Source organism: Dermacentor variabilis, chromosome 7 (assembly GCF_050947875.1).
Source record: "Dermacentor variabilis isolate Ectoservices chromosome 7, ASM5094787v1, whole genome shotgun sequence".
Taxonomy (NCBI): Eukaryota; Metazoa; Arthropoda; class Arachnida; order Ixodida; family Ixodidae; genus Dermacentor; species Dermacentor variabilis.
In genome coordinates this window covers 164,885,164-164,906,815 of record NC_134574.1, presented here as the reverse complement: position 1 = coordinate 164,906,815, position 21,652 = coordinate 164,885,164, and the positions used below count along the sequence as shown (strand labels likewise).

General features: G+C 47.0%; 1 protein-coding gene across 2 annotated transcripts in view; it reads right to left on the bottom strand.

Moving 5' to 3' along the window:
- The window catches only part of Vps13B (vacuolar protein sorting 13B), a 132,571-nt gene that overhangs the window by 12,599 nt on the left and 98,320 nt on the right, over nucleotides 1-21,652 (bottom strand). For both annotated transcript variants that reach the window (XM_075700123.1, XM_075700124.1), the window contains exons 47-51: nucleotides 21,041-21,181; nucleotides 19,576-20,005; nucleotides 11,870-12,114; nucleotides 4,347-4,502; nucleotides 1,519-1,818 (exon numbers count right to left, since the gene is read on the bottom strand). In XM_075700123.1, coding sequence (XP_075556238.1) covers nucleotides 1,519-1,818; nucleotides 4,347-4,502; nucleotides 11,870-12,114; nucleotides 19,576-20,005; nucleotides 21,041-21,181 — 1,272 coding nt within the window. The remainder of the gene's footprint in view (nucleotides 1-1,518; nucleotides 1,819-4,346; nucleotides 4,503-11,869; nucleotides 12,115-19,575; nucleotides 20,006-21,040; nucleotides 21,182-21,652) is intronic.

Sequence of the window (21,652 nt, the reverse complement as noted above, 5' to 3'; positions counted from 1 at the left end):
TTGCATAACTGGACTTGTGCAACTTTTCTCTACTCCGCAAACAGAAACTGTAGCTGACAAGCCACTATTTCAACACAACCAGGGTAACAATTTAATAATTTAAGCACAAATGCACTGCTGTCTTACAGCTTCACCATACATTACTTCCAGGACGTCTTGAAAATGGCAAACAGAGTATACACAGGTAGGCAGAGACCACTTCAAATTATAGCTATCAGCAGTACGAGCCTCAAATCTGATAGACATGCTAGTTCCAGTCCTGAAAAAAATTGGACCTTGTTTTTGGAGAGCCTTAGAAGAATTACTTTATTTAAGCTAACTTGGGTTCAGTATATTTCAAAAGATCCTCAGCCAAGTGTCCTTCAAGCATGAAAGATGGAGGTAGCTTGAAGAAAAATAAACCATAATGGAGGCGGGCCCTTGTTCAGCATGCACTGCTGCCATCAATGCACCATGCCAAATCTACTTGGCATCCTACGTATGAGGGGATCTCCACAGAGACTGCTGAAAACAATCAGAGATTGATTACTTTGATAACTTGAATGTTCGGCACAACGCAACGGTTCAAATGCACAAAGATGTAATTTTAACAAATTGACATGCATTAGATGCACTGCGCCCAATGCATTGAAAAAGAAATTGTGCCATGTCATATTTATTTGAACATCAACACCCCTTCACTTCTTTTTCAGTGAACTCAGACCCTTAAACTAGAGAAAAGTGCTCAGAATTGAAAAGCATTTAATAACTCTTTTTAAAGCCCGGCTTTCCAAAGACAGGCGGCCATTTAAATCACACTGTTTAATTTTACAATAACATAATATTCAGAACATAGGTTGACAGGCACCATGAGGCACACTTTAAGAATAGAAATTATGGGGAAAAAATAAAAATAAAGATAATGCATTATAGTTGTGCAAACACAGCCATTCTAAATCCCCCATATATGCATTAGTCAACTAGGAACCTCCCTATGCCACATTCGACTGGTCACTCTCAAGTGCTCTAGCGTGCTCTGGTGGTACAATTTACATATATACAGTTGAAGTTGAGCGCTTGGAACATGTTCAGCTGGTTCATTCAGAGCACTGCACTTCTGCTCAGAGTGCTCGGAGGCACCCTCATCTTTGAGGTGGGATCACGACCGAAGTCCAACAGAATGGTGATCACGTGACTTATCTGATTGCTCTGGGAGCAGCTGAACGTTCGACTAGGGAACGCTTCTCTGGCTCAAATCTCAAGAGGAGCGCGCATTGGCTGCAAACCAAGTTGAAGAGCTCTTAGGTATACTTTGTGGTGCAAAATACACCTCTTGAAAAGGGACAGAAGAAAGGAAGACAGTGACACATGGCCACTTCACTGTCTTCCTTTCTTCTGTCCATCTTTAAGAAACGTATTTTGCGCCACAAAGTATACCTAGGAAATCTAAGCACCAACTTGCCCAAGGAGAAGTCCTTTGGACAAGTTAAGAGCGATAGCACTAGACAAATGTGCTATTAGTACTTCACTTCTGCTCACCTGTATGCCACCAACGAATGTAAAGATGTCATAGATGACCGCAGGCAAAGTGTCTGGCTGATTATTTCCCATGGGCATGGCAGAAGGAGTGGCCCTGGGTCGACAGGCACATGACACAGAGTCCAGACTAAGGCGAACCACTTCTTGCAGGCACTTCTTGTGGTCGGCGACGTCGCTGTTGTCGCTCAAGACGAAGCAGAGCTCATCTATGTTCACCGAGACAAAGCGCAAGGAGCGGTAAAGCGGGGACAGCGGCGGGAAGTCCTCGGCTGGCACCACAGGCACATGGCTTTGGTCCGACTGAAAGAATTGAGCAGGAACGATTGAAGGATGATTGACAAAGTAGAATGATAGTTTTCCAGTAAATATGCTGGGTTATGCTGCTGGGACACTTACTGGGGTTATCGGTTAGCTCTACTGCTATGTTGTATGAGGTCTCAAGCACTCTAGGAACAAAGGACACAGAACAAAATAGCGAAAGAAAACAAACAAAAGGAACTCCACTGCACTTTCTATACATGAAGCCAGCTAGCCGACACACAATGAATATAGTAAGCCAATGGAACATGCTGTGGAATCAAGGAAGTCTTGCGAACCGAGGCGTGTTATAACGATCAAGTTTGTCCATCCCGATCTCGCACTCTGAAGCCTTTTGCAGGATGGACCCATGATGCGTGGTGGCAAGCACATAGTCAGTCAGTACATGGCACTGATCCCAAACTGAAGAGAGATATAAGTTCCTTTTGCACTCAAGTAACCATGCCGTTAGGTGGTACTAGCTAAGAACACTCGCGCCCTCTCTCGTACCATTGCACTAGTACACCAACTTTCGCCACTGCACATGCTAGTGAAGAAGCCGGATTGCAGGAGACACGAGAGAGTCAAGCAGCCCATTAAAGGGACACTAAAGGTTAATATTAAGTCAACGTGGACTGTTGAAATATACCATCCCAGAAGCCTCGAAACGCTTGTTTCGTGCGAAGAAGAGACTTATTTTAAGAGAAATTCTGAAGCGTCCGCGTACCTCTAGCGCAGTTCAAATCATCCGCCCTCCGATCGAGGAGTATTGACGTCATGGTCTCATAGTGACGTTGCGCCGTTGGTGAGTAAAACGGCTCCTGCAGATGGCGCTACGGTTTTTCTGCACAAAACGCAAACGCGTGGCCAGGAACATAACCAAGACAGCCGACAGCAGCGCGAAAGCGGAACTATGGTGGCTAGCAGACGGGAAAGCGCATGACGATAAGCTGGTTCTTTATTTTATGACGCCAACTTCGACGCTCGTTGCAATGGACGACCCTGACAACGACACATTAGCTAGCAATGCTGGGATCGAGTTCAGCGATTTAAGCACTGATGAACGTGACCTGCTGTTGAGGGCTCACGCTGCCGGCATCGTTGCGTACTGCTACGACGACAGCCTGCTTTGAAAGGCACTTCACGCGACTTCAGTAAGTCGGCATTGAACTCGTAATCCTCTGGACGAAAGTACAGCGAGCACACTACGTGATTTCTCGGCTCTTTGCCAGCGTGCTGTGGCAGAGGTACGGCACTAAATGACTTCGAACGGAGAGGTTCACTCGTTGGCACACAGTGATAAGTAAACTTGGATTCGCCGCTGCAACTGCCTTTGGCCAAGTTCCGCGGACCGTTCGTGCATCCCACAACATCACATGGACGGGGCATTCTCACTGCTTGTTCCAAATGCAAGTTTCGCGAGCCAGCAGGACCACCGCAGCACGACACAATAAAGAAACAACTGAAACTCCAAAGCGCGCGAGGCGCAAAGTCGAGCACGCAGAGTCGAGCGAAAACGAAACCTTTCCATCACCCATACTATTCAAGGGTAACGTCAAAATGTCACTTTTTTTTAGAATCGAATAGAAGTAGACAAGTAGCATTTTCTTCTGTCTTATAATCTAATTAAATGATCTTTTTAATACGAGTAGTTGAGTACTAGTGACATAAATTATGATGAGGAGTGCTTTCGTCATCGGGCTAGTACCGGAATGTCACTGGGGTGTCTCAAATTGTGTCGTGCATTTACCTCAATTTCTCGGTTACTGAAGCTCTGTTCGCGATTATGTTGATGCCTTAGACGTTCTAGAGCATTGCTTTATCACTTTAACTTGACTTTCTGGTAACCTTTAGTGTCCCTTTAAGTCTTTGAAAATTCAGTATACTTTTGTACAGCAACCTTTCCATCAAGCACTTCTTGAGCCATGCATGGTCATGGTATGAACACAGAAAAGCTAAATCATAATTCGCTTAAATATTACAATGGCAGCCATTTGAGCCGAAGCACATATGTTCTTCATGTTACGCAGCATGACATCTAATACAGTCTGCTGCTTGAAAAAGACAAGTCCACTTGTTGAAATGTTGGCTCCCGTTTTTACCTTGTTCTTGTTTTGCTCACAGTCTGCTACTGTCACTTAAATTTGGGATGTAACGGAATGCCTAAGGCTAAGGATTTTCCACAGCTCTTACTCTGCTGTGTCACATCATGTGCAGCTAAAATATTTGGTTTAACCATAGGTATATAGAGTGAGACGTGAGGAAAGGCTATTTCAGTTATGACAAGTGGTATTATAAAGGAATGGTGCAGATGAACACTTGAGCCAGCGTCTGTGAATCCTAGAGCAAAATCCATGAGCTGACCGCTATCCAGTAATTCTTTTATTCAGCTGGAAGTCTTGCTGCGTGCATTCTGCCTCTAACGCTCTGAGATGAACATTTTCTGCCCTCTGTTCTACCACATTTTCCTGAAGCTGGGCACGTTCTAGTGCATCAGTCACAAAATCCTTTCTCTCCCATCAACAACTCACCATGGCCAGGAGACTGTCAGCAGACATTCCATCAGGTGTTCCGCGGACCTCAACATCGGTGGCAGGCTGGAGTTCTCCTATGCGACTGCGGATCTCCTTTGCCGACACCTCTGCCCTGCTCACAACTTGTACAAGCAAGTGTGTAGTGTGACCAGCCTGCATTCGGAAAAAAAGTAAAAAAGAAAAGTAAAAAAAATTTAATAAAATGCAGTTGGGCTGCCAAACATTAAGGCAATATGTACGCAACATTCTTGAGCTGGAGCAACAGGACCTCTTGAAAAGTATTAGGCGTGTGCAAATCTTCGAAACGTTCGAATAACAAATAAAATATCATTCGATTCAGTCCTCAAATCGAAGTCACCATTTCTAAAAATGAATGTATTTCTAATAGTTTTTGAGTACCTTAAAAGTCACCAACTGTGCACGATTAAGCATAAAACAGGAGCAAAAGTACGATAAATTTCATGCCCGTACACGTACATCCTGACATCCTGGAGACATAAAACATGATAAGTAAGATAGTGGAGCATGCTACATTGCTTCTGAATTTCACACTTTTCTGGCCAAACAGCTATCATTCACATTCACCAATGAGTCCCGAGTATGCGAATAAACTGCTTATTTGTTCCTGATGCTCTGTTTGTGCTTTCAATAAATAACTATTCATGATGTGTAAAGTAATGGGAGAAATTTGCTAACGTGAATATACCAGGATGTGAAGATCATTTTATGTTAATGATGAGAATGACATTTCATTAGTCAAAAACTATTTTATAAATATTCAGTATTCCATAAGCAATTTGATTCGACTGACTTCTGCCATTATTCTATTCATATTCTAATCACTCTAACAAATTACTACAGTCGAACCTGGAAATAATGAGCCTCAATTTAACGCACTTTTTTCATTTCCCAATCTCTGCCCCATTGAAAACCATGTACTTTTTTCGTGATTTAACAAGGTCATTTTATACTGCTATCCCGATTTAGCAAAGTTCTCACGCATCGCATGCACGTACCAAGAGCTTCCTTGACAGGGAGGTAAAAATGAAAACTTCAGGCAGGGCAAACGGTGCTTTACATGCGCCCTTTAATGCACAAATTTTGCCGGCGGCCTTCAATCTGTGGAGCAGAAGGTGCGTAGACCTCGTGCGTAGGCTGTTTTTTCCTGTTCATGATGAGCAGTGCACCTCATACGAGAAAAGTTTTATGCCTTGATGTAAAGGCCAATATTATGGCTGAAGTTATGAGTGACGAAAAGAACGTGACTGTTGCTGAAAGGTATGGGATTTCATGGAACCATATTGAAATTGAAGGACATTATCATGAGTGCCATCAGTGCTGGTGGTTCAGGCAAAAAGAAAAAAAGAAGAAAAAAAGAAAGCCCTAAATGAAGCGGCTTACATCGACACAGAAAAAGCCTTGTGGTTTCTCGATATGCATGTAAAAAACATGCCATTGAGCGGGGCTATTCTCCAGCAAAAGGCCCTTAACTTCGCAAGCATTCTTGGATGCAATGATTTCAAGGCCAGCACCGATTGGCGCTGGCCTTGAAACAACGATTAAGGAATGGCATGGTATTGTAGGCAAGGTGGTCAGTGGCGAATCGGCAGAAGCGAACGCAACTGGAGCAGAGGACTGGCTGAGTGATCGTGTCCCCGACATCTTGGCACGTTATGCCGTCTCCAACATATACAATGCCAATGAGATTGCTTTTTTCTACAGGCTGTTGCCAAGAAAGATGTTGGCTTTGAACAATGAAGAGTGCCACGGTAGCAAACATAGTAAGCAGCAGCTGACTGTTTTGCTGTGCATGAACATAGATGGCAATGATAAATGTGTGCCATTCATGATTGGAACAAGTGAGAAGCTGCATTCTTTCAGTGGGAAGAAGAGCATGCCAGTGAAATACGTGTCAAACAAAAAGGCGCGGATGACACAACTGGCTGAAGGACCTGGATGCTGAGATACGCAAGGCGGAACGAAATATCTGCCTCCTTTTGGACAATTGCTCAGCTCACCATGTTCAGCATTGTGTGCTCTCCAACGTTGACCTGGAATATTTCCCAGCAAACTGCACCTCGCTGGTGCAACCACTTGACCGGGGAATAATAAACAGCGTCAAGTGTGCATACTGCAAGCATGAGAGGGCGTCGGCGTCAGTGTACTGGCAGCTGCTACGGTAGAGTACACGAGAATTGTAGTCCTGCAGATGAAGCGCCCAATGGGCAACACGGCCTGAGGGGTCCTTCAGTGACAACAACCAACAAAGTGCGTGGTGGTTAGTGATGACGTCAAATGGGCGGCCATACAGATATGACCGGAACTTAGTAAGAACCCAGATGATTGCCAAACATTCTTTTTCCGTCACAGTGTAGTTACTCTCGGCTTTCGTAAGGGTGCAACTTGCATAAGCCGCAACTTATTCAGAAAACCTGTGTTTGCGCTGTGCAAAAACTGTGCCAAGGCCAACACCGCTGGCATCAGTGTGCACCTCTGTAAGGGCTGTCGGGTCGTAGTGTCACAAAATTGGAGGCAACGTCAGCAAACGGCGCAGGATTATGAATGCCTCGTTGTACTCTAACGACCACGAAGTGAGGGCCCGCTGCTTCTAAGGAGCTTCATCACGGGTGATATGACGGTGGCGAAGTTTTGGATGAAGCATCGAAAGTAGAAATGCAGACCTACAAAACTGCACAGGTCTTTGACGGATGTAGGTTTAGGGAATTCGGCAACAGCCCGAAGTTTGGCTGGACTGGGGAGGATACCATTCTTGGAGATGATGTAACCAAGTATGGTAAGCTGCTTCAATGGCTTCCATGCTGCCAAGACACTCCCCTCGCAGCAGCATCGCAGTGCATGGGGACGGATTGCTAACAAAGATAGCACTGGAGCCCTCAGTGACTTCTACGGTTGCAAAAGGTAGCAGCAGACCTTTTCAGGTGCAAATGCGGTCGGATGGAGAAAGTAGTGCAGTGGTGTCAGAGAGGCTGCTGCAACAGAAAGACAACCGTTGACAAGTTTGGAGGGACTGTGGTGTTGTCTTTGATGAATAGCTTGTTCGAAGTCGAAGGACTGTCGGCTAGCATCAAGTCTGAAAATGGTGAGAGTTCTATTTCGGCACATGCGTAATAAATCACGGCACTGTGGCGGGAGAGAAAATCCCAACCTAAGATGAAGGCATGTGAGCACGAGGAAATGATGGTGAATTCGACGGCATATATAACGTCTGCGATGACAACACGAGCGGTGCACGCTGCTATGGGGTGAATATGCTGGGGGCTGGCTGTATGGAGAGATAGACCAGAAAGTGGCATCATCACTTTTCGAAGCAAATGGCTAAGTTGGTCATAACAGATACGGCGGCTCCAGTGTCCATAAGCGCAGATGTGTGAATACCATCCTCGAACATGTCCATCACATTCGATGGGCTTCGTTGAGGGATTTCAGATTTTGATAGCATCGCAGCCTGTGCCTCGTGGATTGCGATGACTAGTTTTCCTCCTCGCGAGTGAAGGGATGAGGCCACGTCGGCAATGATGAGTGATGACATGGAGAAGGTGAACGGCGAGTGACGGGACTTGGGCATACTGCCGGTGACAAGTCAGAATGTGGGTCATCATATGGGTGGGGAAAACTGACAAGACGACTTGTTGGGTACAATGCAGCGCTAGAAGGCTGCACATGATTGCAAAAATGTGCCACGTGGCCGGTGTAGCTGCAAGCAAAGCAGATGGGTAGACTGTCTGAAGTGTGCAACCTATTTGCTGTGGCAAGTCCCATCTATGGCACAGGAGGCACTGCACGGGTTGGCTGGTAAAATGGTTGCGTGGCGTGCTGTGGGCACGGTCTAGATGCGATGTTGGTGTAGCTGAGAGATGCACATTGCGGAAGTGGTAGAGGCCAGGCGATGACATCGGCGTAGCTGAGTGGTGCAGGTGCACAGATCTGTGGGGGCAGGGTAACGCCGTCTGCGGAGCTGAGAGGTGCAACCGCAGGAACATTTTGGTGGAGCTCAGGCAAAGCCACATTGATCTCGTGCTCAATGGCGCGGCGGAGCAGAGGCACAAAATGCGAGGAGGGCTCCTGCATGTGCTGCGGCTGTGCAAAGGTTAGCAATGATAGTTGGCGGGCAACCTTCTCACAGACGAACACCTTCATTTCCTCAAGCAATGCAGACTGATCTGAAATTGTAGTCAAACCAGCAAGGGGTTCGTCGTGCGATGAAGAGCGACAGGTCAACAACCGCTGCCGCTGTAGCTCTTCATAGCTTTGGCACAATGTGATGATTTCGGCCACGGAACGAGGATTCTTGGTGAGCAACATGTTGAAGGTGTCATCTTTGACACCTCTCAGTACATGACTGATCCGATCAGACTCTGCCATGGTCGAGTTCGCTTTCTTGCATAGGTCCAGGATGTCTTCAATGTAACTGGTAAGTGATTCACCCGGCTGCTGAGAGTGCGCCTGGAAATGCTGCTTGGTGCGCAGCTTACAAATAGCAGGGCGACCAAAGACATCGACAAGGGTGGTCTTGAAGGTGGACCAGGTCGGGAAGTTTGCTTCGTGGTTGTTATACCATAGGCTGGTGACACCTGTGAGGTAGAACAGCACATTGTTCAGTTTGCCTGGTTCGTCCCACTTGTTATGTGCGCTGACCCTCTCGTATGCGATGAGGCAGTCCTCCAGATCGGTGTCAGCAGCGACAGCGATGATGGCAGGGTCGTAGTGATGAGGTACACCAGGACATGCAGTCGGTACAGGAGGAGGAGTTTTCTGGGAGGCGTCCTGAGGCATGGTAGATGGCAGGGTATGGGATCGAGGTTCCAGGGTGGGAAGTTTGAGGGAACAGCACTCTGTACCAAATATAAAGGTGTTTATTTGATCGGACTAGGAGCAGTGCAGCGGCAAAAGTCTAGGCAGAGTACGGACTCTGAGCGCGAGCGGCATTCACGAGCGAAAATGCTGAAGAGGACAATTCACTATATTGTTCCAATCCTTTTCTACAAATTCATTACTTTGCCGATTAGTATGTTGCTCACACAGTGCCATCTGCTAGGAGTGTTCTCATCTTTATTTGCACTGCTGAAATATACGAGCCTCGATTTAACGAAACTTGTGATTTAACTACTGTAAGATTCAGAGCAAGCTCCCCCACCCATGCAAGCGCCCCCTCCCACCCCAACTTCACTGCTAATTTCAAGTTTCCGTGCCATTGTGGGAATGTGCACCCCCTCTCCATCTCCGCTCCACATCCTTATCATGCACCGCACCCAGGCAACACTGGCCTGCCACATCGAGTTCACAAAAAGAAGTTTCCAAGGCCTTTTCTTTCTTTCTTTTCATTTTTAAGGCACATTCCCGTGAGCGACACAGCAACTCGTCGCATGCTGTTTGCAGTTCGCGGACCACCGGCCGACAGCGAGCGGTCTTGCTGGTAAAATAAGAGATCTGCCTTTCACACAGTGCAGAGGATCTCCCTGTGGCACAGCACGCAGCAACAGAGGAGTGGTCGCAGCTACGCTCTGGCACCCCGACAGCCTCATCACCACTGATAGCTTGTCACCGATATCACTGCTAGGCCTTTTCCGTCTCACTTGGAATCTGTAGCAAATGGCGCTTCAGAACGAACCACCGATGCTCCCAAGCAACAACGTTTTGTAACCATTGTTGCCGCTTTACCCTCTTCTCCCGATAATTTCACACGAAGCAGAAAATGCGCTGGTATTTGCGGAGCTGCCAGCTGCGATGCGAGCATGGCCACACCGCAGTTCGCCGTCCGCCATCGGTACCCATGCACTGCAGCTGAGCTTGACTTGTATTGGAACTCTCGTTAGTGCCAAATGCTTGGCTGCGAACTTCCAGCGGAATGCTGCAAACTTTTTTTTGTGACCGTTTTGCAGGAGTCTTTCGATGGTTTTGAGAGTGATGAACAGCACTAACAAATTTTTGGCTTAACAAAGTTCATGCTAAATAACATTTTACATTGATATCCACTGCATTTCTTTTTTCGTGCTGGAAAATTTTGTCGTCGCCATGTTTAATTTTGGTGCCATTCTGGGATAGCAACGCCCCCCCCCCCCCCCCCCATACACACTTTGCCGGTAATTTCAACCTGCTTGAGGGGGGATGCTTGCTCGAAATTTTTTTGGCTGCAAGTAGGAATTCATTATACTGACGTTTGACTGTACTAGCACAATCCCAACAGGTATTAAGTCAATGAGGGTTGCTCGAGCTACAAACATTTCATCAAATGGACCAAAACAAGCATCAAAAAGAAAACTGAATTAAGAGAGTTTGTACTACAAATATGCTCCAAAAATTGGCAACATACAATCTTGCTGAATCAATTACCAGAGTGCCATGCAGGGAATAGCCTAATGCACAGCCACAATGGCAGTAAAGACAGTTGCTGTCAAATGCAGGGTAAACATGCTCGATTTCTTTTTGATGAATCAACCAGACAAAATTCGTGCGTCATGAGAGCATTGACGGTTGAACTCTTCTATGTTGAAATGCATGAGGCACATTCAAGTGATGCAGGAAAGAAGAGGCTATGACAGTACTGAACACAGGTAACATTCTGCAGCCTTAGGCAAATGTTAGTAGTTGTGTGCAGTTACAGGCTGCACTCTTAACTATTATGAACTACAGACCACAGGTAACCACAAAGTTACCTTTCATGAATACGAAACTGAGATGAGACATATGCTTTTGCATATTTCAGAGAACCCGATGCACAGCCGAGAGAAAACATAATTTGCAAGCTCTATATGAGGACACATTTTCAAGAATGCAACAGTATTGAATAGTAATATCTTTCTAGCGCACTGCATTTGTGTCCGGTGTTGCACCAAAGGAGATAAAGAGGCAAGTAAGATAGCTTATGCAGAACTCTTCTCCATTCTGTGACATCACACACTCACTGGATGCCAGGCCTTGCAGCCATTGCATGACTTGATGTTCAAGCAAGTTCAGTGCGTTACAGTTGCATACAGGCAAATGTGGAGAGCTAAGGATTGGGCCAGTTGGTGAAATATTGGGAAAATTAATTATCCCAGTGTTAAAATAATGTTTAATTTAATGACTATAAGTTCGATAGAGAAATTATAATTGCAGAAGGCTTTTTGTATGTTGTCAGGAAGGTTTGAACAATGCGTAAGCAAGGTGTAAGTGATGCCGACAGAAAAGAAAGTTGCATGTTTCCTTAAAAATTAATGTGCTAGGACACAGGCCATGGGCACATAGCCATCGTAGTTACGTCAGTTTGGTCTTGTTGCTCCTCCCTCAAACTAGCATTCTTTCTCTTTCTCTCTCACTTCTTTATCACCTACTTAACAATTTTTTTGCATACGATCTAGTATCATCGCCTTTTTGCAGTGAACATGTTTCCTTTTCAATTCAGTTTGCACTTTGTGCCCTTTCATGTTGCCATCTTTTCGTTTGTGTTCCCTGCACAATTGCTGCTATTGCAGCACAGCAGGATTTGTAGGCCTGGCTTATAACTGAAGTGCGGCAGTTACCCTTTGAGCAGACACTCGTACGTCTCCAAGGCTCGGAATATGGACGAACTGGTTGGCCACATCTAAGCATGCGACTGGACTGCTCCAATAGATGGGGTGTGGCTCGGCTTCCCTTGTGCAGCCAAGCAGCAAGAAAGGGTTTCCTGGTTCGGCTGTACCGGCGATGCCATTGCAGTAGGAGAGAAGGCTGGGGGGTGTGAAGTGCACAGAACAGCCAGGGCCCACTGAGGGCAGAAGCCACTGATCTGGAAAACAAAGTGATAGCAATGTAGTGATGCATTGTGTGTTATGGCGTACTGCATTTTCACGTTGTACAGTGAAAGCTCGTTAATTCGAACTGTACGATTTGGTCCGGCCAAGCTCCATAGAAGTCTATGTATAAAAAAGTCCGTTAATTCGAACGCGAGAAGGTTCCCTCACGGATAATTCGAACTACGCTCGCCTGGCACACGGCCAGAGAAACGCGCCTACTGCCTACACACAAGGCTGTATTGCCTCCGAAACGGAGAGAACGGCGAGAGAAGGCAAAATCAGACAAAAATCTAACCGACGCGGGGTCAGCCAGAAGGCAGCGGCGGCTGCCGCCTCTCCGTTCTACGTAACCTCGGAGACTTCATGCCCATTGCGAATCTCTGAGGCTTTGCAAATCTTGTACAGCTGCTAATGTTGTGCGGAGATGGCACGGCAAGCTCTAAAACACAGCGAATCAAGTACGTCGCAGCTGCGCTTGCAATCAAGAACCAACGAATCAGGGCCTTCGCCACCTTCACATGTTCGGCGTCTTTGTCTCGGCAGTCTTCATCGGTTGTGCACCTCTGTTTTCAGCTTAGGAGGTATCGGCCGTCGCGATTCATTGGGATGGAGTTAAGCCCCAGCTAACGTTCGTTTCGGTGGACATCGGTGGTGTGGCACAGTCGGACCCAGAGCTTCGACTTGAAGATGGCGTGTGCCCACGGCACACGCCATCACTTTCTGACACGCCAAATTTCTGACATGCCCTACTGCTTCCAAATCGCAGTGTACTGTTGCCCTCTTTCACTTTCGTTAGTTCGAACTTTCGTTAATTCGAATTGAAGCGGCTTCCCCTTGCGGTTCGAATTAACGAGCTTTTACTGTAGTTGCAATGAAGAACGCAGTAGCAAAAACTGCAACTTGCAAAACTAGCTCTTTACTGGGTGACGGTATGCCCAGAAAAACAAGTTACATTCAAAGCACAACGATAGCAGCGAGCACAGTCGGTGACTGGTGAAAATCTGATCTGCGGATCAGACGCCTGGGCTATTTTTATGACTCATTGAACATTCCAGCATAATCTCTGGTGCTCGCGCAAGTTCTAGAATGTAGACTGTTGTTTATGTCGCGCACACAATCTAATTACACAAGGCTCGTCGAAAATATCGACAACAAATAGAACCAGCGATAACATTTGAGAAACTTCCGATACAGAAAGACACCTCTTGTGCTGAGCGGTAACTTTCAGCATTTGTTAGCAGGTAAAATGTGGATATTTATGTTGTGTGGTTGATGTGCCCATTCCCATTTGTAATGTTGAAAGAACCTGACGGTAAAAGTCGACAGTAACTTTAGCACATGCTAAAGAGGATGAAGGCAAAAGCCTGCACACTCACGAGACATTCATTACATTATTTGAGATTTTCATTCAAATGCAATGTTATTTCCTATTACTTGTTTTCTCCCACAAAAGATTGTGGGTTTGAGTGCCTCAATTAACTTTGCCTTAATTAACACAAAAGGTTGTGGGATTGACTCCCACGAAAGGTACAGGGTTCAAATCACGTCAAAGGCCATGGGTTCGGGTGCCTTAATTAAATTTGCCTTAAAATCAAGAGTTTAACAAAAACTCGTCTGGTCTGGTTTGCCCATAGTCAAGAATAAAACGGACGGTGTCCAAAAACATTAAAAGAAAAGTGTTGTGTGCGCGCGAAACCAAGCACGCGTGTTATCGCGTGCTGTCTGCGCATGCTCTCTGCCCGGCTATCTCTTATCGGGTAGCCCGTGCTGGTTTTAAAAGACCGCTCGCACGGGCCCACCGCGCGCAGTATGTAACCTGTTGGCTGCCTGCCAAGTAACAGGAATAAACGTTCTTTCGACGCTACGTCTACGCCGCCCAGTTCTTGGATGCCAGACATGACATATTGGCGACGAAGATGGGATGACCGCCGTACGGAATTCGCAGTGTGAAGAACCTGGCCTCTGTGTAAAAGCTTCCCGCCACGAAGATTTCCCTGCGGTGAAATTCCTGAAACTGGCATCACGGCAGCCGAAACTTCCAAGTGAGTCATGAGTCACATCGGCCACATTGAACCTTTCGACGAGACCACGAGTGACTGGCGCTCGTACGAGGAAAGGTTGAAAGCCTATCTTTTGGTCAACGATGTTCCAGTAGCAAAGAAGGTTCCTGCGTTCCTGAGTCTCATCGGCGCGAAGACCTACGCGCTGCTCAAGTCGCTGACGGCACCGGACGCACCGTCGTCACGAGAGTTTGACAGTCTCCTGAAACTCCTGAGCGATCACCTGGCACCGCAGTCGTCTGTCATCGCAGAGCGTGCTAAATTTTACAAGCGGTCACAGCGAAGCGGTGAGTCCATTACCGAATTTGTCGCGGAACTTCGAAGGCTGGTGCAGAGTTGCGAATTTGGAAGTTTCTTGGATGAAGCGCTCCGGGACTGTTTCGTTTGCGGCCTGCTCCGCGAGGACATTCAGCGTGTGTTGTTCACGGAAGACAAAAAGCTAACCTTCCAAAAGGCCGTAGATAGAGCTCTTGCCATGGAAACTGCAACGATTAGCGCGGCGTTCACGCATAACAGCGCATCCCCGGCGTACGAAGTGAATAAGGTTCGAGGCGAAAAGCAGTCTGTGATGTCGGCAAGCTGTTTCCGTTGCGGGTCACCCAATCACTCTAGCGAAGCATGCCCTCATATCGGCGATACATGTTACAATTGTAACCGAAAAGGGCATATTCAACGCGCCTGCAGGAAAGGAAAGAAAGCTAGGGAGGCAAAGCTCCGGAAACGTGTGAAGATGCTCACGTCCGTCCGAAACGAGTCGTCTGTCTCACTTAAATCATTCAACGCAGACCCATTTACTGTACCCGTGAACGTTGACGGTGTCCTACTGACGATGGAGCTTGACACCGGCGCAGCCGTATCCGTCATATCATGGCGCGAATTCCAGAGGTTGTTTCCACGTAAGCGACTTCAGCCAGCATCGTTAAAGCTGCGCACGTATACTGGGGCCATAGTAAAACCGAAGGGTCTGGCGAAAGTCGTCGTGCGCCACAACGACCAGTGCGTGGAGCTTCCCCTGTACGTCGTGGACTCTACAGGACCGGCACTCCTCGGCAGAGAATGGTTGCAAGATATTCGTTTGGATTGGAAGAACCTAGTTTTTTTTAATCACCTTGGTCTCTCTCGAGAAATATCAAAGCACTGGCAAGAAAAGCTGGAAGCCATGCTAGAAAGCCATTCCGAACTTTTCAAGGATGAGCTAGGTACCATCACGGAAGAGCAGGCCGAGCTTGTCCTTCGCGAAGGGTCACAGCCGAAGTTTGTAAAGGCAAGAAGCGTTCCCTTTGCTCTGCAACGTGCAGTAGAAGCGGAACTTGTGAAAATGGAGAAGCTTGGCATCATAACGCCTGTTGCTACAAGCGAATACGCAACGCCCTTGGTACCGGTAGTGAAGAGGGATGGAAGCCTCCGACTGTGTGGCGATTATAAAACCACCGTCAATCCCTGTCTAGAAGTAGACCGCTACCCGCTACCTCGGATAGATGACCTTCTCGCAGCGCTTGCAGGAGGGGAGGAATTTTCGAAGATTGACCTGAGTAGGGCCTACCAGCAGGTAGTTATGGCGGAAGGCTCCCGGAAACTACTGACGATAAACACGCATAAGGGCTTGTATACTATGAACCGTCTGGCTTTCGGCATTTCGTCCGCCCCAAGCATATTTCAAAGAATTATGGACAACATGCTGAAAGGGTTGGAAGGAGTCAGTTGCTACCTTGACGACATCCTGGTCACAGGCAAGACCAAGCGAGAGCACTTCCGTAACTTGGAAGCCGTCTTGTCAAGATTGCAGGAACGCGGTGTGCGCATCCGGCGCGATAAGTGCTCGTTCTTTCAACGAGAGCTCCGTTATCTGGGCCACGTCATCAACGCCGAGGGTGTTTGCGCATCGCCTGAAAAGGTACTGGCACTACTAAATGCGCCTGCTCCAAAAGACAAGCAGCAACTGCAGTCATTCCTTGGGATGGTCAATTATTACGGCAAGTTTGTTCAGCGTCTCTCGACTTTGGCACAGCCGTTGTACAGGCTGCTAAAGCAAACAACGGAGTGGACGTGGGATGCGTCATGCCAGCTTGCTTTCACGGAGATAAAAGCAGCTATGGCTTCCCCTCCAGTTCTTGCCCATTATGATCCGAAGCGACCGCTTCAACTTGCCTGCGACGCATCTCAGTACGGTATAGGCGCAGTTCTTTCGCAGAAAATGATAAATGGATCAGTTCGACCGGTTGCCTACGCATCCCGCACCTTGTCAAGTGCCGAAAAGAACTACAGTCAGATCGAGAAAGAAGCCCTTGCCCTCGTATTCGGCGTAAAGAAGTTTCACTTCTACGTCTACGGTAGGTTCTTCACGCTTGTGACTGACCATAAACCACTGCAAACAATTCTCGGCCCGAAAACAGGCATTCCCGCGATGGCAGCTGCCCGCATGCAGCGTTGGGCGCTGACGCTGTCAGCCTACAACTATGCTCTTGAATTCAAGAAATCTTCCGATAATGCGGAAGCAGACTGTTTATCGCGCTTGCCGCTCGACAGCAGCGAAAAGCAATCAGAAGAAGAAAGCGAAATTTTTTATTCGCTTCGTTTGGAAACGCTGCCTGTCACAGGCCAAGACATCGCTCGTGAAACGAGGCGTGATCCATTACTAAGCAAGGTACTGAACTTCACAAGTACTGGCTGGCCGTCGCATGTCGCTGAGAAGGAGTTGAAACATTTCTTCGACAAGCGTTTGGAGCTCACAGTTCATCAAGGGTGTTTAATGTACGGCATGAGAGTAGTTGTGCCTTCAAAACACCGAGCCTTCTTGCTTGAGGAACTTCATCAGGGTCATCCCGGTATCGTAAGATGCAAAGAACTCGCGAGGAGCTACGTCTGGTGGCCTGGTATCGACGCGGACCTAGAGCAACACGTGAAGAAATGTGAAGAGTGTCAACAGCAACGGAACGAACCAGCACCGGCTCCGCTTCATCCATGGTCATGGCCGACTTCGCCGTGGCAAAGAGTTCACTTGGATTTTGCTGGACCCATGAAAGACAAAATGTTCCTTGTTGCTGTGGACGCACACTCAAAATGGCCGGAAGTTTATGTCATGCAGAGGACTACGGCGTACCACACAATTCAGTGTCTCCAAGACTTGTTCTCGCGTTTTGGCGTACCCGAGACCATCGTGACCGACAACGGACCACAGTTCGTTTCCGAAGAATTCAAGAGCTTCGTCAAAGGCTTCGGTGGTCGTCATATCGTGAGTGCAGCGTACCATCCAAGCACGAATGGCCTTGCGGAGAGATTTGTACAGACAATGAAATCTGCGTTGCGGAAAGGACGACCCCAAGACTCCTTGCAGGCAACCTTACAGACGTTCCTGGTGACGTACCGCAACACGCCGCATGCGACTACAAGAGAAACTCCAGCAAACCTTTTCATAGGTAGACGACTGCGCACGAGACTCGACGCAGTCAAGCCTTCTGTCGGGGGAAGAGTGGCTCAGCAACAGCTCTCCGATATGGTGCGACGCAAGGCACGTGAGCGACTTTTCAACATCAATGATGAGGTCCTCGTGAGGAATTACAGAGGTCCTGAGAAATGGGTCCCTGGCACTATCATTCAGCAGTCTGGCCCCGTTTCATACAAGGTTCGCGTTAGAACGAATCATGGGGTGCTCATTTGGCGTCGTCATCAAGACCAGCTACTGCTCAGCATCGACAGCTCAAAGCAGAGCATCACGGAAGATTTTATTCCAGATTTCAGGGATCCTGAGAGCGCCAACGAGCCATTTCCAGCTGCGGCCCCTGCGGCAACGACCGACCCTCCAGGGGAGCGACGCTATCCACAGAGGGACCGGCGACCTCCTGACAGATATCAGCCATAGCATTAGTTGCATTGTATAATGTGGCAAAAGGACTTTGTGCTCATTAGGAGGAAGGAGATGTTGTGTGCGCGCGAAACCAAGCACGCGTGTTATCGCGTGCTGTCTGCGCATGCTCTCTGCCCGGCTATCTCTTATCGGGTAGCCCGTGCTGGTTTTAAAAGACCGCTCGCACGGGCCCACCGCGCGCAGTATGTAACCTGTTGGCTGCCTGCCAAGTAACAGGAATAAACGTTCTTTCGACGCTACGTCTACGCCGCCCAGTTCTTGGATGCCAGACATGACAAAAAGAAACCAAGACGTTTCGGCTCTCATATGTGTGCCTTGTTCACAATTGTCAACAAGGCCCCGCGATGGAAGCCGTAACGTCTTGGTATTTTTAAAAAATGTTTTTGGTCGGAGTACGTTTTACCCTTGACTAACTTTGCCTTAACACCAAAGGTCGTGGGTTCCACTCCCACCAAAGGTTTCGCGGCTTAATTAAATTCACCGTAATTAACACCACTGGTAGTGGGTTCAACTGTCACCAAAGGCTGAGGTTTCAACTCCCTGTGAATTTTGGTTCCATAACGCCGTACAGCGTAACACTTAACATCAGATGTTTCACCTTATGAGCCGTCTTTTTGGCTTAAAATAAATGAAATGAATGTCGTACATGGTAAAGAGCATCAAAGATATGACGGGCATCACTGTTGGTAGGATAAAACATAGTCATTCATAAATAGGAGTGCCAGGTATACACGACTCTTCCAAGTAAACTGCTGCATATAGTTTAGCTTCCAGCTTAACTGCTGATACGTGCTCTATTAAAATACGAACAGGTATGACAACACATTCATATGAATCTTGTTCAGTGCTCATATGGCAGAACAGGGGAACAACAGTTCAACAAACAATCAAACCATCCACAATTATATTTAAGAAAGCTGGCACCATGCTGCTGAAGATCATAAACTCACTCAAGCCTCCAGTCTGGCAAAAACAATTCAAATTAAATTAAAAAAAAAAAGCCTTTTCTATGGCTCTCGCTTCTGATATAAGTGTGGCCTTTTACAACAACTGAATGCAACGACCTTTCTCAGAAGGAAAAAGTTGCCTTCCACCTGACAGTACACAGCATGAAGCTACTAAGAAAACCCATATGGGTTTCTCAGAAGGCTTTGCAGTCAAAGAGAAATTTTGTCTGGTCCTAGGATCAAACCCTGGATCAACACACTTCCGGGGCAGTTGCTCCACTATCTGAGCTAACCAGGAGGTGAATGCTCACCTCCTGGTTAGCTCAGATAGTGGAGCAACAGCCCCGGAAGCGTGTTGATCCATGGTTTGACCCTAGGACCAGACAAAATTAATCAATAACTCGAAGAATAGGAGCACTGAATATGGCAAATCAGTTCTGGAGAAGTCCACAAGATGGAGGAAACCTTATGAAAGCAAAAACTACCAGCCACTAGACAGTAGCACGAAGCTACCAAGGAAAATCATGCAAAAGAAATTTTACAAGGACATCAAAGGCAGCACAGCATGAGTGAGCTACGTACCTTTTGTAGGGCTGTTCTCTGCAAGCACAAGCGTGGCACGCGTGGCATTAGAGATGCGTAGGAGTGGATTGGCATCTCGAGCAACGACGAGATACACGCTTCCACCCCTCGAGTGGCAGGTCACCACGAGGGGCAAGGTCACATAGGATGCCCCGACAGCCTTGAAAACTGACGTTGAACAACGCATGTTCTTGTTTTCCACCTCCAGGTTCAAGGGGAAGCTCCAGAGCCTTCTTTCGCCCTCGGCGGACACACGGTTTAGAGCCAGGCTGATGAGGAGGCGGCCGTACACGGCTTCATCCACTTCTGTGTCGTCGATGCCATTGCTTCCATTCCAGAACAGCAGGGGAACGACGCCTAGGCCCTGATGGCAGTCAGGTGGCAGTGAGCACTCTGCTGCCATTTCCATGACACCAGTCCAGGCTTGTGTCTGTCAAAGCAAGAGGATAGAACTCTTCACTAATACATGGAAGGTTTTCAAAAGGACAGACTGATATGCTATTTGGCACAGTAGACTTCCATTAACTCGACTTTTTGATTATTTCGATCATAAAATTGGCCTCCACTGGATCATTTGATCATGACTGGTCAGCACGCATGCGCCTGACCCCAATGGAGACCCCAATAGTGACCATTTAGCAGCAGCAGTATCCTAGCAGAGTTTATGTGGCAGTAGATTTGTTGAACACACATGCCAAATACGCTTATTTTTGGCCGGTCATAGGATGATCTTCAAGTGAAAATGGTAGCTTACTGTTACTGTAAATAATTACTGTTACTTGTGCCTTTTCTTTCTTCCAAGAAAATCATTCCAAAAATTGCCTGTGTGGTGCAATATGATATGAAACCAAAATTTTGTTCAAGGCATTTGCAACAGCCTACTGACAGAACCAGCATAGTCAAGTGCCATTTCCACTGCCATCAGAAAAAAGTGACAGAAGTAGTTCTTGCACAGCATGACAATGATGACACACTGCTTTCAGCCTTCGATTACTACTAAAAAAAATGATTTATTTTACATGCTAAGCTAGTGGCAACAAGTCGCTTCACGTGTTCTTGGTGTTCCAGAGGATCGAATGCATCGTTTCATTTTTTTTTAATTATCAGAATAAGAGGCACGCTACATTTTTTTCTTTCTAAAAAGAAAATTGGTTGAATTTTAGATTTATACTTTGTTTTGGAGCGCTAATGTCATTTCTACATTGGTTTTCTACATTGATTTTCTGCACTGAATACATAGAAAGTGGGTGTCGGTTTGATTTGGAGGAAGTTTCAATTTGGCAACCACTGCCAAATGAGTCAGCTGTGTGGTTCATCGCTTTTTCTGCCTCTGATGTAATTTCAACCATTTCGTCGGTCCCATTCCAATTAATGGAAGTCAACTGCATAGCGTTATGTCACGTAAGGCAGAGAAGAAGACACCGCGTTACTAACAACCTCATCACTTCTCGAGCGCATGACATACCTGGTTATCCAGAACCACCCTCGTCGTGAAGCCAGCAGCGGCCAGTGGCAAATCTGTTTGGTTGCTGAGATAGACTGCTGACTTCAAAGTCACCACGAGGCATCCCTCAAAGTCATCTGCCAAGGCAATCAGCCGACAGACCTGCAGGGAATCAATGTTGAATGGCGCAAGGAATACAGCAAAAACACATCAGTCTAATTTTTTTTGCACTGCTGCTGAGCAGGGTTTTCTCGTGTTGCTTGCGTTTGTTCTTCCATTTTTGCCTTTACTGCCCTTGTTGATCTAAAGCATTCTTGAAATGGCGGGCCGCAACGTGCGCAAAGCCGGCAAAGATAACACTGATGACAAATGTAGTGATAGGCAACACGAAATCAATAATTTTAGAAAGGAAGTGCTCTCATAGTTTCGGTCATTGAAGAAGAGTATCCAGTACTGCAGTGATTCTTGTGACAAGGTGACTGGGGTGAACAAAGAAGTAAAAGGACTAATTAAGGAAATTAAGGAGCTTAACCAGGGTCAATGATGCAAATATACGGCGCCGCGAACAAGTTAAAAATGGTTGATGTCGTATACTAGGACATCAGGTCCTAGTATACGACATCCTAGGGTTCT